The 12493-nt window shown below is 49.1% G+C and overlaps 2 protein-coding genes across 7 annotated transcripts in view; one reads left to right on the forward strand and one right to left on the reverse strand.

Moving 5' to 3' along the window:
- SOX30 (SRY-box transcription factor 30) overlaps window positions 1-1503 on the reverse strand; it is a 45650-nt gene extending 44147 nt beyond the window's left edge. Inside the window, exon 1 of one of the 6 annotated variants that reach the window (XM_054684060.2) lies at window positions 1395-1503. The gene's annotated coding sequence lies outside the window, so the exon portion shown is untranslated. Of the gene's footprint in view, window positions 1-683; window positions 844-888 lie in introns of those variants that run through there. The other 5 variants (XM_054684061.2, XM_063810150.1, XM_016952784.4 and 2 more) reach the window with 5 other exon arrangements.
- Window positions 747-9512, forward strand: C5H5orf52 (chromosome 5 C5orf52 homolog). Its single transcript, XM_003310945.6, has 3 exons — window positions 747-1180; window positions 4424-4532; window positions 9195-9512. Exons 1-3 carry the CDS (start codon window positions 747-749, stop codon window positions 9351-9353), a joined length of 702 nt encoding a protein of 233 aa, XP_003310993.4. The 3' UTR covers window positions 9354-9512.
- The last annotated feature ends 2981 nt before the right edge of the window (window positions 9513-12493 follow it).

Consider the following 12493-nt stretch of genomic DNA (forward strand, 5'->3'; position numbering starts at 1 on the left):
AAAAAAATAGCTACTCGTTAGCAGTTCAGTTTCACCACTTTACAGCCTATGAAGTCTTTGGCTTCCCTCATCTGGTTCGATCTTCAAACCTAACCAGACCGGCATCTAGAGTTAATATTTCCATTTTACACAAGAGGGAAGTGAGACCCAGTGGGAAAAATGACTTGTTCAGAGTCATAAAGCAAAGTCCGGAAGCAAGTCTTTCTGGTCCATTATGTGTGGGAAAAGTAAACAAACACCGCGGGGCGTTACCGAAATATTAGGTTATAAACGTGGAACAAAGTCTAAGAGTTAACGAGAGCGAGGCACCACTTATAGGGGTGGGCCAGGTAGGTTTCCCGGGGGAGCTGGAATTGGAATAGGCTTCTTCGCCTGCTCGGTGTCAAGACCCCGCAGGAGAGTGGCGGATTCACTCAGGAAGCAGCCGCTCCGCGAAGCCTTAGCCAAGGGTCTTCCGGAAAGACACCAGTCTTGATCCTGGAGCCTCAATCCCCGCTGGCCCAGCACTTTGGTTTCCATAGCAATTGTCTCGTCGCAGAAAGGAATCGCCTGTGCTGGGTCTTCAGACCTCAGCTCCACGCCCCTGAGCAGCCCCACCCTGGCTCAACCCGTTACCCGCCCCGCCAGCAAGCCGGGGTCACTGCAGTCCCCGCGTCGAAGCGGAAAAGGTCTGCTCAGCTCACCGCACCCCACTTCTTCCAGACCCGTCCGTCTTCACAGCAACGCGCCGGGTCTCACCACGGCGGATGCCGAGGGACAATATTACCGCGTCCGTGGCCTCCGGACTCTGCGCGCACGTCCAACAGCCCCCGTCCCCTTCCCCGCAGCCAATATGTGTCTCCCAGGCAACGCGCCGCGCTCGGTTCAGGGCTCCGCCCAGGGACTCACTCCGCGTCAGCGCGCGCCCACCTAGGTGGGCTGGCAACCAGCCTCCAGTTTCCAACTCTTTCTCCAACAGGGAAGCCGCAATGACACAGCCGACTAGGCCCTCGGTCACCTGTGACCAGGGATCCTCCACGATCGGCGGGACCGCCGCCCAGGCGACCACCAGTTCCAGCGCCACCTCGGGTTCGAACTACCAGCGCGATAGACTCGGCCGCCGCCCAGAAATCGGCGTAGGGGGTCAGCCGCAGATCTGCTTTCCGCGGCCGAGGTCCGCGCAGCAGCCGGTGCTGTTCAGGTGTGGCCCGCATGCCCAGAGCGTTCGTCAGACCCTCGGACCCGCGAGGGAACCCTAACTCTTTGGGACTCGCGCTCCCCTTAGCCGGACCCCGGCCCTTTTTCACACCCCAGGATAGTCGATTTCTCGTAGCCCCGGGCACCAGCACCTTCCCAGTCTAGCTCTTCGGATTCCCCGGAGCCCGAACTCCCTCGCCCCGGAATCCCGAGAGAACCTGGAATCCCCATCTCCACTGACATTTTCTCAGAATCGGCCCCGGCCCGTCAGTCCCCCAGGCATGACAACGTGTGGCCGCAGCGCCCTAGGGGGGTGAGCCCTGACTCTTAGAACCTGGCGAGGCCCAGGTCCTCCCAAGTTCGAATCCCTCTCATACGCCCCTTCTCAGCCTCTCTGTTCCCCGGTGGTCCTGGAAAAAACCCCAGTTCCCTCTGCCTGGCCCGGATCCTCACAACCCCCAATTACCCGCGCTCCTTTCCATTCCACAAACCCCCCTCACTGCATCCTTCAGGCCCCTGTCCATGGAGAACTTGAGGTGGAAAGCAATTTGGTTCAAAATGACCTTTATTACTTGAAAGGGAATATTTCCAGTCGTTGCCACCCTCTTCCCCTTCTAGTATTGGTAAATTTGGTGCACGCACTGAGTGGGTGAAGAGTTTTATGTGTCCTTAAATGTTTTAGGGATTTTTTTTTAAACAACAACAACAAAAAACCAGGATTTGGGGGACTTTTGTGTTTGAGCATCTTGATCTCTAAACCAGCCTTTTCCATCACCTCATACCTAGGCTGTGCATAGGTCAGAAAAATGTAAATGGGAGACTGGGAAACTGGATTGTTCATATTAGTTTGTAAATCTAAAAACATACACGACACTCCGGGTTCCAAATTGGCTGAAAATGAATTGCGATTCTCCTGCCTCAGCCTCCTGAGTAGCTGGGATTACAGGCGTGCACCACCATGCTCGGCTAATTTTTGTATTATTAGTGGAGACGGGGTTTCACCATGTTGGCCAGTCTGGTCTGGAACTCCTGACCTCAGGTGATCTGCCTGCCTCTGCCTCCCAAAGTGCTGGGATTACAGGTGTGAGCCACTGCACCCGGCATCAGTTAGAAAAAAATTCTAGTCCTTCAAAATGTTTCACCCTTCCACAGTTGTCTTCTTTGTCCTAATTATAAAAGTAGCATACACTTATGGATAAATAAGGCCAGGTGCAGTGGCTCATGCCTGTAATCCCACCACTTTCGGAGGCTGAGGAGGGTGGATCGCCTGAGCTCAGGAGTTCGAGACCAGCCAGGTCAACATGGCGAAACCCTGTCTCTACCAAAAATGCAAAAAATTAGCCGGGCATGGTGGCTGGCCTGTGGTCCCAGTTACTCAGGAGCCTGAGGTGGGAGGATTGCTTGAGCCTGGGAGGCAGAGGTTGCATTGAGCGGAGATTGCGCCACTGCACTCCAACATGGGCGACAGAGTGAGATCCCATCTCAAAGAAATAAAAATAAAATAAAATAAAATAAGAAAAATAAGACAGACTAGCAGCATGATTGGCTAGCGACAATCACCGTTAACATTTTGGTGCATTTTGTTCAGGCTTCATTCATATATAATATATATATGACAACATACTTAAACTTAAAAAACAATACATCACAAAAAGTTCAGTTTCTAGTAACCTGCTTTCTTCTCCCATCTAATGCACCACCCGTGTCTATGTTTCATACACAATTACATGTATTTTATTTTATGACATACCAAAATTTATTCAATATTGTACATTTTGTTTCCACATTTTAGAAAGAAAATATGAACAATTTTTTTTTTTTTGAGACGGAGTCTCACTCTGTTGCCCAGGCTGGAGTACAATGGTACAGTAGTTCACTGCAACCTCCGCCTCCTGGGTTCATGTGATTCTCCTGCCCCAGCCTCCCGAGTAGCTGGGATTACAGGCGCTCACCACCACGCCCAGCTAATTTTTGTATTTTTAGCAGAGATGGGGTTTCACCATCTTTGCCAGGCTGTTCTGGAACTCCTGACTTCCAAGTGATTCGCCTGCTTCAGCCTCCCAAAGTGCTGGGACTACAGGCGTGAGTCAACTTGCCCGGTCCTGAACAATTATTTTTAAATGGACAAAACCATTTAAAGGTATATGTTCATAAGACTACTTCGTGGTGTAACCAAATTATCAAAAAGTGAAAACTCAGTGCCTGGAAGTGTATCCACTTTTCACCATTTTCTCATTTTGACCAAATTGTTGTATTTTCACCTGGAGTACTTGGCTCCATTCTACCCCACCCCAACCCATCTTTCACCTCTCACCTTTCAGAGTCTCCTAAAACCCCTAGCCACCCCATACCTCCTTCACTTTTCTAAACTCCCCAAACTTTCTTCCAGAATTTCCCTGTTAACCAGCCTAACACCTGTCCAAGCTTTTCATTTGCATTTCTCCCTGCTCTGATTTATACTACCCCAACCCCCTACCTCCCAGATCCCCTTGAGGCATATGCTCTAGAGCAAGGGCCCCCCAGCTAAACACCTCCCAGATTCATCCTTCTGAATCCTACCCTACAACTTTACTCCTCTCCTCTAAGACTCCTCTCACCATTTCATCCTTAAGAAGGATAATCAAGATGACTGCTTTTGGCTGGGTGGGCGTGGTGGCACTTGCCTGTAATCCCAGCACTTTGGGAGGCTGAGGTAGGTGTATCTCTTGAGGTCAGGAGTTTGAACCCAGCCTGTCCAACATGGTGAAACCCCGTCTCTACTAAAAGTACAAAAATTAGCCAGGCATGGTGGCGAGTGCCTGTAGTCCCAGCTACTCAGGAGGCCGAGGCAGGAGAATTGCTTGAACTGGAGGTGGAGTTTGCAGTAAGCCAAGATTGCACCACCACACTCCAGCCTGGGAGACAGAGTGAAACTCTGTCTCAAAAAAACAAAAAACACAAAAAGCGTGACTGCTTCTGAGGATGGTTCTGAGTTCCTGATAACCCTTCTCTTGTGGACTGCACTGGGCCATTTTACATCCTCAGAATGGCTTTTCTTCTGGGTATCCATGAAATACCCCTTCAGCATACCTTTTCCACAACAAGAAACTGTGGTTACTCCCCTGTTCTTCTGAAAATTATGGCAGAGCTGCACTTGTCCCAAGAAACCCGGAGAAGCCTCAGCCACTCCCTCAGGACCCCATCAAATGTGCTCTGGCCCAGGCCCCAATCGTCTGTAACCTGTGCCACCTTTCCCTCCCTGCTCCAGCTTAATGAATTCCAGTGAAGCAGCGATGAAAAAAACTTTACCCAAGAGCCATTTATCTCGGGTGATTATTCATGATAACCGCATCGCACAACGAATCTATGAGATGGAGGTAAAGTAGCCACAAGCTTTTGCATTAGAGGGTGTTAGTGGCTTGACCCATATTCATTTCATTCTCCCTATATGCTGGGATATCATAGAGGTGATAGGGAGTCATCAAGGTGCTCTAAGGCAGGCCCCATTTTACAGAGGAGGCAATTGATACTCGGGGTTACTGACTTGCGCAAGGTGTCGCACCTGTTCCTGGGCTAAGGGAGCCAGAGAGAAAGACTCCATGTCTCTTGGGTCTTTTTTTCTGAAAGCACATTATCTCTCTATTTAGGGAATCCATGAATGGATTCTTATTTTCTCCCATACAAAGTCTTGGGTCCTAGGCCACACGCAGTGGCTCATACCTCTAATCCCAGCACTTTGGGAGGCTGAGGCAGGAGGATCACTTGAGGTCAGGAATTCGAGACCAGCCTGGCCAATATGGTGAAATCCTGTCTCTACTAAAAATACAAAAATTAGCCAGGTGTGGTGGCAGCCAGGTGTGTGGCAACAGAGCAAGACTCCATCTCAAAAAACAAACAAACAAACAAACAGAAAACCAAAGTCTGGGTCCTAGAGTTTGAATGGGCCTCAACACCATCTTGTCAATTTTTTCCTTTGGGGATTATCCCCATTTTCCAGATGAGAACTGAGGCTCTTCTCCCACTTTTTGCTATGGACAGGTAGAGTTTCACCTGCTTACTCGAAATCCTGAGTGCTGTCACCCCACTGTTCCCATAGACCCTGATTGATGGATTCATTAAACCTGTCCTTAGGGCCTGCTTGGGACAGGTACTGTGTTGGGCGCTAGGAAGAGACAAGTGAACAAGATGGACTCCAGGAACACACTCATTCTTTCAAGCAGAGCAGGGTGCCCAGGGTTGAGCTGCTGCCACCTTCTTTTCTTTTTTGAGACAGAGTTTCATTCCTGTTGTCCAGGCTGGAGTGCAGTGGCACTATCTCAACTCACTGCAACCTCTACCTCCCCGGTTAAGCAATTCTCCTGCCTCACCCTCCCAAGTAGCTGGAATTACAGGCATGCACCACTACGCCCGTCTAATTTTTGTTTTATTAGTAGAGACGGGGTTTCACCATGTTGGCCAGGCTGGTCTCAAACTCCTGACCTCAGGTGATCCACCCACCTCAGACTCCCAAAGTGCGGGGATTACAGGAGTGAGCCACCACGCCCAGCTGCTGCCCGCTTCTTGACTCTTTTGAGCTTCCCTCCATGTTCCAGGGTCAAGTCTGGATGGGCCCACAAGATTCTAACATTAAAAACAATTGGAGATCCTTAAGAGATGGTGCCAGATCCTCTTGAAGGTCACAAACACCAAAAGAAGAGTAGGGACCTGGGCATTTCTCTTTCTGCTACACTTCCATGAGTGTGGTGTAGTGGAAATAGATGGGCAAGCCAGCTTTGTGTGACCCTGTGTGAATTACACTTCCTCCAGACTCTGCTTTCTCATTTGTAAAATAGGATCTATTAAGATCCTCTCAGTTGCAGGTAACGTAAACTGAACTTGAACTAGTTCGAGCAAGATAGAGAAGTTGGGTTTACATAATCAAGGATGGATAGGGCAGAGTCGCCAATGTTTTTGGGGAAAGTAGCCAGGGGCTGTACTACCACCAGGTATGTCTTCCGTTCTCTCTCATCATCTTTGTATCCCCTTTTTTTTATTTCCTTTTTTTTTTTCTTTTTTCTTTTTTTTTTTTTTTTTGAGACAGGGTCTCACTCTTTTGCTCAGGCTGGAGGGCAGTGGCATGATCACAGCTTGCTGTAGCCTCAACCTCCTGAGTTCAAACAATCCTCCCACCTCAGCCTCCCAGGTTGCTAGGATTACAGGCACGTGCCATCATGCCCAGCTAATGTTTTGCACTTTTAATAGAAACGGGGTTTCACCGTATTGCCCAGGCTGGCCTCAAACTCCTGGGCTCAAGTGATCTGCCCATCTCTGCTTCCCAAAGTGCTGGCATTATAGGCATGCTCCACCATGCCCAGCCCTTTGTGGCTTTCTGTATTTAGTAGGTAGAGGCCACGGACACTGCTGAATATCCCGCAGTGTATGGGACAGCCCTCCACCACACACTGCCTAGCTCAAAATGTCAGTAGTGTCAAGGTTGAGAAACCCTGATTGGTAAGAGTCATACTCAAGGTAAAATCACTAGTTGAGAGAGGCCAAAAAGCCTACTGTCATGGGGTGGACTAGAAAATGGTGGTAAGCCAGGGTGGTGGCTCACGCACTTTGGAAGGCCGAGGCAGGCGGATCACCTGAGGTTGGGAGTTCGAGACCAGCCTGACCAACATGGAGAAACCCCTCTCTACTAAAAATAGAAAACTAGCCAGGTGTGGTGGCACATGCCTGTAATCCCAGCTACTTGGGAGGCTGAGGCAGGAGAATTGCTTGAACCTGGGAGGCCGAGGTTGCGATGAGCCAATATCGTATAATTGCACTCCAGTCTGGGCAACAAGAGTGAAACTCCCTCTCAAAAAAAAAAGAAAAGAAAAGAAAAGAAAATGGTGGTAATAAGGTTGGGCACAGTGGCTCACACCTGTAAGCCCAGCACTTTGGGAGGCTGAGGCAGGTGCCTCACTTGAGGTCGGGAGTTTGAGACCAGCCTGGCCAACATGGTGAAACCCTGTCTCTACTAAAAATACAAAAATTAACCTGGTGTGGTGGCTCAAGCCTGTAATCTCAGATACTTGGAAGGCTGAGGCACAAGAATCGCTTGAACCCAAGATGTGGAGGTTGCAGTTAACTAAGATTGTGCCACTGCACTCTCTCTAGCCTGGGCAATAGAGTGAGACCCTGTCTCAAAAAAAAAAAAAAAAAAAAAAAAAGGAAAAAAAGAAAATGGTGGTAATAGCAGCCACTTGGTAATGGGGCTGGATCAGAATAATCTCAGGTGCATGACAAAAGTGGAGATTGCTGGCCCCCATCCAAACCCTATTAAGCAAGAATCCTTGGGGCCTACGTTTCTATCAAGCAACTGAAACGCTTCTGATGCTCAGCCAGGTTTGGAGAACACGGACTTGAACTATGACATTTAGTGCCCACCCTCCCTCTTTAATTCCTCATGTCAAGTAATCATGTCAATATTGACTGGCCTTTATGAAGAAGTCCTTTGCTTAACCTTGTGCTAGGTCTTCAGATAATGTTAGTGCTTATCAGAATCCCCTGGAGGGCTTGTTAAAAAACGTACATTCCCAGGATCACCACCCACCACATTGTTTCTACATGCCCCAAACCTCCCCATCCTTCAAAACCTAGCCTCAGTTTATATGCTAACTTCTCTGGGTAGCTTTTCTTTTCTTTTCTGAGACAGAGTCTCGCTCTGTCACCCAGGCTGGAGTGCAGTGGCACAATCTCGGCTCAATGCAACCTCTGCCTCCTGGGTTCAAGCGATTCTTGTGCCTTAGCCTCCTGAGTAGCTGGGATTACAGGCGCATGCCACCACACCCAGCTAGGTTTTTTTTGTATTTTGAGTAGAGATGGGGTTTCCCCATGTTGGCCAGGCTGATCTCAAACTCCTGGCCTCAAGTGAGCCACCTGCCTTGGCCCCCCAAAGTGCTGGGATTACAGATGTGAGCCACAGCGCCCAGCCAAGTGAAATTTGTCATGATATCTCCCTTCCTTGAACTCTGTGCTTCTTTTGGAAGTGGATCACTTTCTCTCTTAGAAATATTTGGGCATGTGGGCCGGGCACGGTGGTTCACGCCTGTAATCTCAGCACTTTGGGAGGCCGAAGCAGGCGGATCACGAGGTCAGGAGATCGAGACCATCCTGGCTAACATGGTGAAACCCCATCTCTACTAAAAATACAAAAAATTAGCTGGGTGTGGTGGCGGGCCCATGTAGTCCCAGCTACTCGGGAGGCTGAGGCAGGAGAATGGCGTGAACCCGGGAGGCGGAGCTTGCAGTGAGCTGAGATCGCGCCACTGCACTCCAGCCTGGGTGACAGTGCGAGACTCCATCTCAAAAAAAAAAAAAAAAAGAAAAATATTTGGGCATGTGTCTTACCTCCTGACTACATTGGAGTTACTGTGAAGACCTGTGGCAGTTTTTCTTAGTATCCTCTCCTGTAGCTAGCTCATTGGAGTAAATGAATAAGACATAGGATGTTGGCTTCCCACACCTTACCGCCTTTTGGGGGACAGGACAGAAGTTATACAATAGAAGAAATAAGTAGAATTCAGTGTGAGACAGAGTCTCACTCTGTTGTCCAGGCTATAGTGCTGTGGTGCGGTCTCGGCTTACTGCAGCCTCCACCTCCTGGGTTCAAGCAACTCTTCTGCCTCAGCCTCCCGAGTAGCTGGGATTACAGGTGCCTACCACCATGCTTGGCTAATCTTTGTATTTTTAGTGGACACAGGGTTTCACCTTGTTGGCCAGGCTGCTCTCAAACTCCTGACTTCAAGTGATCCACCCTCCTTGGCCTCCCAGAGTGTTGGGATTACAGGCGTGAGCCACTGCGCCAGTCCTTGGAGTTATCTAGCTTAATGCATGCTTTTTACAAATAGAGAAATAGGCTCTCTGTGAGTCAAAGTATATAGAATGTACATAGGGTCCAGCTGACACTTTTCCCACTCCTCCATCAGTAGCACAGATGCCTGCCCTGCTGTGAAGTAATCCTAATCTCACCTCTTTAGGATCTTGATCCTAACCTCACCTCTGTTTTTTGTAAGGTGAGCGCTTTAGAGAAGACCAAGAAAAAGATCAGCCACTACTATGAACACCTGAAAAAAAAGTTCATGACAGAGCAGCTCAGAAAGCTGGGGCGATGGAGAGAGGAATCCGTGAACAGCGACCGGTACTTAACCTTCGGGATACCACCACCAGTTTAAACTCCAGTCTCCCAAGAAAGGCCAACCACCCTAGTTCTGGCAAAGGGATCTGCCCCAGGGTCACGATGACACCAGTGTGACCCGAGGAGAACTAGTAACTACAACCTACACAACTGTAGAACAATAAACAGAAACCAGCAGACAGCGGAGCATAACAAATCCTCAGCAATCCTCATATTCCTTACCCATGCATCCCCTCTATTCTGGTGAAGGAGGTCCTGATAGTCTCGTAGATGCTCAACTCAAAAAGGTGGGATCAAGCTAGCTTCCATGCTTAAGGCAAAGATTGACCTCTCGGTGCCCACATGTCTGAGGTGACATGCCGGGCCAAGTGTGCTGGGACAATGGTACCTTAGATGGAAGGCCTCAGTAATGCCACTGCCTGGCATTCCAGTGGTAAGGAGGTCAGGGGGAGGCATCAGAAGGACCTGGCTTAAGTGCTATTTCTACCACCAGTCAGCCTTGTGACCTTGTCACCTCCTTGGACCTCCATTGCCTTATCTGAAAGAATGTGGTAATAGTAAGGGAACCTACCTCCAAGGTCTAGCATGAGGATGTAAAGTGCTGAGCCCAGGGCTCATCATTTCCAGTGGTTCTCACTATGATGGCTCCAGTAGCCTTCCAGTGGTCCCCACTCCCTGTTCTGCCTGCTCTCCAGACTACACCTGGATAGTCCCCACACTGTAGCTTTATTTGCGAAGATCCTTCATCTGGAATGCCCCTTTAGCTCTCTCTTCATCCTTCAAGGCTTATCTGTATGTCATTTCCTACATGGCATTTTTTTCTTTTTCTTTTTCTTTCTTTTTTTTTTTTTTTGAGATGGAGTCTCACTCTATCGCCTAGGCTGGAGTGCAGTGGCGCAATCTCGGCTCACTGCAACCTCCGCCTTCCAGGTTCGAGTGATTTTCGTGCCTCAGCTTCCTGAGTAGCTAGGATTAAAGGCATGCGCCTCCACACCTGGCTAACTTTTGTATTTTTAGTAGAGAAGGGTTTTTGCCATGTTGGCCAGGCTGATCTCGAACTCCTGACCTCAGGTGATCCTCCCTTCTTGACCTTCCAAAGTGCTGGTATTACAGGCATGAGCCACCGTGCATGGCCACCAAAGTCATTTAATTCCTGGAGACCCCTAGCAGGAACACTTTCCAGCCCAGCGCTTTGTTAAGTCAGAAGTGTTACTCTGCCTATTAAAATTCTGGTCCAACTGCTGACTTTGAAAGTCTGCAGACCTATGAGGGCCGAGGGGACAGAGCCAGGGGCAGGCCTTGGACTGGGACCTCCTGCCTCCCTCAGTAACCTCTCTCTGGGTTTCAGCTCTCCCACTTGCTCTTCAGGAATGGTGGGGCTGGTGGGTGATTTCTGCACTTCCTTCCATTTCTCAGATCCTGAGATGTGGCACAGAGCTTTGCACACATAATGCTTCACGAATGTCTGCTGAGTGGAAGGAAACAAATCCTGCTCTGAGCAAAGCAAGAAAGTCCAGGCTTATCAAAATGATCACTCAGGGAGAGTTTAACTTGACTAATCACTTTACAAAGTGATTCCCAGTGGTATTCCTTATCCAGTCTGCTCATCCAGGAGCATTTTCAAAGCTTCTGTCACCAAGCCACTGTCATTCAAGTTGGGTCTTCCAGCTAATGGAAGTACCCCTATACAGGAGCTTTGTGCGATAGTCTTAAGTTTGGCCAGGCGCAGTGGTTCATGCCTGTAATCCAAGCACTTTGGGAGGTCCAGGTGGGAGGATCACTTGAGGCCAGGAGTTTGGGACCAACCTGGGCAACGTAGTGAGACCCTGTCTCTACGAAAAATAAAAAATAAAATGAAAAATCAGCCTGGTGTGGTGGCGCATGCCTGTACTCCCAGCTACTCGGGAAGCTGAAGTGGGAGGATTACTTGAGCCCAGAAGGTCAAAGCTGCAGTGAGCCAAGATCACACCACTGCACTTCAACCTGGGTTAGAGAGCGGAAACCCTATCTCAAAAAACAAACAAACAAAAACTCCCTATAGTTAAAAAACATTCACCTTCCACATCATCCAACACATGTTTATTTATTAATAGCTCCTTATACATACCAGGCACTCTTGTAGGTGCTGGAAATCATTAGTGAACAAAACAGACTCAAATCCTCTGCTTTCATGAAGGCGCGATCCTCAGCTCACTGCAACCTCCGCCTCCTGGGTTCAAGCGATTCTCCTGCCTCAGCCTCCCAATAGCTGGGATTACAGGTACCCATCATCATGCCCAGCTTTTTTTTTTTTTTTTGTATTTGTGTAGAGACAGGGTTTCACCATGTTGGCCAGGCTGGTCTTGAACTCCTGACCTCAGGTGACCTGCCCGCCTCAGCCTCCCAAAGTACTGGGATTACAGGTGTGAACAACTGCACCCAGCCAAAGCTTATATTTGAATAGTCTCGGGGTGGTGGAGAGGGGAGTAGGAAGAACAGGAATCAGATGAAACAGGAATCAGCTGCTGGAGTCTGGTGCCTCTGGCTGAAGGCAGGATGCCTCCTTTGGGCTTTATGGGGAGAATCTGGTTTGCACAGTATTTTCTCTGTGCAATCCTTTGGCATCTGGAAATGCTGTTCCCAAGCCTGGAAGGCTGTGTGTGTCCCTCCCTGCTTCAGTGAGGTTTCTTTTATCTGATGTGCACGATCTTTGCAGTCAAATGGCTCTGATTTGGAATCTCGGCTCTGCCTTGCAGAAGAATGTCATTTTGCCCCTTGGAGCTTCACCTTCCTCATCTGGAAACTGGGAATAATTGTAGTACCTATCTTATAGGCTTGTTCTGAGAACCCAGTTAGCTTGACAAGAACCTAGCCCAAGGCCTAGCATCTTGTAGGTGAATCGGAAGGGGGTTCTGTTGGGAATTGTAATTGTTGCGTTGTACCTGGAGTTGACACATACACTTCAAGAGGCAGCCTGGTGCTGGGGAGTGAGCCTTGGAATAAGAATCTAGAGGTGGGAGTTCAGCTTGTATGACTCCTCAGTTTCCTCTGAGACCCTGAGCAACATACATTCCCTTTCTGAGCATTGATCTGCTCTCTTCCCTCATGTTCAGTTAATCCCCTAGGAGGAGGAAATTGGGTTGAGATAGATCCATATCCTCCAGGGGGCCTTGGAGCATCCCAAGCCAGCATGTGCCT

Source organism: Pan troglodytes, chromosome 4 (genome assembly GCF_028858775.2).
Source record: "Pan troglodytes isolate AG18354 chromosome 4, NHGRI_mPanTro3-v2.0_pri, whole genome shotgun sequence".
Lineage (NCBI taxonomy): Eukaryota > Metazoa > Chordata > Mammalia > Primates > Hominidae > Pan > Pan troglodytes.

Excerpts from the sequence above, each read along its gene's own strand:
- C5H5orf52 (XM_003310945.6), top strand. The coding sequence starts at position 747 with ATGCCGAGGGACAATATTACCGCGTCCGTGGCCTCCGGACTCTGCGCG. Across the intron at positions 1,181-4,423 it reads CAGCAGCCGGTGCTGTTCAG|CTTAATGAATTCCAGTGAAG; the intron begins GTGTGGCCCGCA and ends TCCCTGCTCCAG. Across the intron at positions 4,533-9,194 it reads AACGAATCTATGAGATGGAG|GTGAGCGCTTTAGAGAAGAC; the intron begins GTAAAGTAGCCA and ends GTTTTTTGTAAG.